This window comes from Neophocaena asiaeorientalis, unplaced genomic scaffold, assembly GCF_003031525.2.
Source record: "Neophocaena asiaeorientalis asiaeorientalis breed wild unplaced genomic scaffold, Neophocaena_asiaeorientalis_V1.1 scaffold59, whole genome shotgun sequence".
NCBI lineage: Eukaryota > Metazoa > Chordata > Mammalia > Artiodactyla > Phocoenidae > Neophocaena > Neophocaena asiaeorientalis.
The window spans coordinates 19,652,030-19,653,461 of record NW_020174268.1 but is presented as its reverse complement, the minus strand read 5'-3'; the positions used below and the strand labels follow the sequence as shown (position 1 = coordinate 19,653,461).

The window sequence follows — 1,432 nt, the reverse complement described above, 5'->3', positions numbered from 1 at the left end:
CGCAGGCCGCAGAGGCGTCGCAGGCCCCCGCGCCCCTGGCTCCCGCCGACTACGGGTAATTCCCCACTCCCGGGCTCTGACCGTGGCTTGCCGTTGCGCCGGGGTCTTGCTGTGCGTGGTGGAGGAATGTTCACTGAATAGTCACACTGTGGAGGCCAGGATGCAGCCAAGAATGACCGGATACGGATGCTGTCAGTCGTGAGAGATCCTGTGTGAAAAAATGCAGTCATGCTGCTCCCCCTTTTTATTACAGAGAAACCTCAGGTTGGTGTCTGTATTCGCGAACGCACGTCCCCTTTATGTCTGAATGGCTGAGCCAAGGCATTGACAAAGGACGAGCTGCCAGTTTTGTGAGCCTGTCCCAGATGCCCCAGTGTCTCTCTGATATGCCGGGCGAACCGCAGAGAACTCGCATCTCAAAGGAGAAGGCTATACAGTGTGGTTCTTGCGACACTTGTACATGTGACCCGGACCTCTTGGTGCCCAAATACGCTTCTGCCACCAGGTCCTCTTGCCTTCCGTCGTTCGGGAGAAATTCGAACACCACCTAAACAAGGACCCTCCTGTTTAGCGTTTGTTAATTGAAGCCCCCGCCTGTGTTTTGATAGGCTGTAGTTTTCGCACAACCTCAGTCTTTAAAGAGTTAGCCCCTCCGAGTCAGCGCCCAGGGAAGTTGAAAATGTGTTTCCATCAACAGTGTTTTTCTTCACTCCAGAGCAGCGTGGGTCACATTCTGAATGTATGTCCCTCAGCTCCCCGAGGTTTTCTCCCTGTGGTTGGTTCTCTTTAAGTCAGGATCCCCAGAGTGTGTTCTGTGGCTCTTACCAAGTATCAGGCAGAGAGGGTTTGCGGTCCAGTTGGTTTGGAAAGCTCTTGGCTAAACAGAACTCAGCAGATTTCTTGGCTTGGAGGGGTTTTCAAAGCTTTGGGTGTTCTGATGGGCGTCATGGGCTTGGGGAATTGCCATGGAGACGCGATATAAAATACAGAATTTTCCAACCTGATTGGCCACAGAACCCTTGTAAGATGGGTTTTCAAGCCCCCACTTCTGAGATGCCTCGTGCAAAGGATGCATTTGTGCTGCCTTCTTACCTCTGCAGTCAGCCGTTCCAGTGTTCCACAGAAAGTTACGTTTTCAGTGGTTAACTTTCTGGTGCACGTCAGTAGATGCTCTTGAATTCCGACCTAGGGATTTATGTGGTTCTGTGGTCCAAAGCGTGGATGTTCGTGTCCTGCAGTGCTGTAAATTCAGCTGCCAGTGTGCGTCTTGTCCGGGGAGGCCCCTCTCCGAGGCGTGCAGGAACCTCCGAGGTTGGGACCCTGGGTTGCTCTTTGGTGACTCTTGTTTCGTGTCTCCGCCAGGATGCTCCCGGCACAGATCATGGAGTATTACAACCCCTCAGGACCCCCGCCGCCGCCGCCCCCGCCCATG

At 53.7% G+C, this 1,432-nt stretch overlaps 1 protein-coding gene across 1 annotated transcript in view; it reads left to right on the top strand.

The window, feature by feature from the left end:
• The window catches only part of WASF3 (WASP family member 3), a 56,912-nt gene that overhangs the window by 49,942 nt on the left and 5,538 nt on the right, over nucleotides 1–1,432 (top strand). The window contains exons 8-9 of the mRNA XM_024755464.1: nucleotides 1–55; nucleotides 1,363–1,428. The exon at nucleotides 1–55 is cut by the window's left edge and continues 11 nt beyond it. Of these exons, the coding sequence (XP_024611232.1) occupies nucleotides 1–55; nucleotides 1,363–1,428 (121 nt within the window). The remainder of the gene's footprint in view (nucleotides 56–1,362; nucleotides 1,429–1,432) is intronic.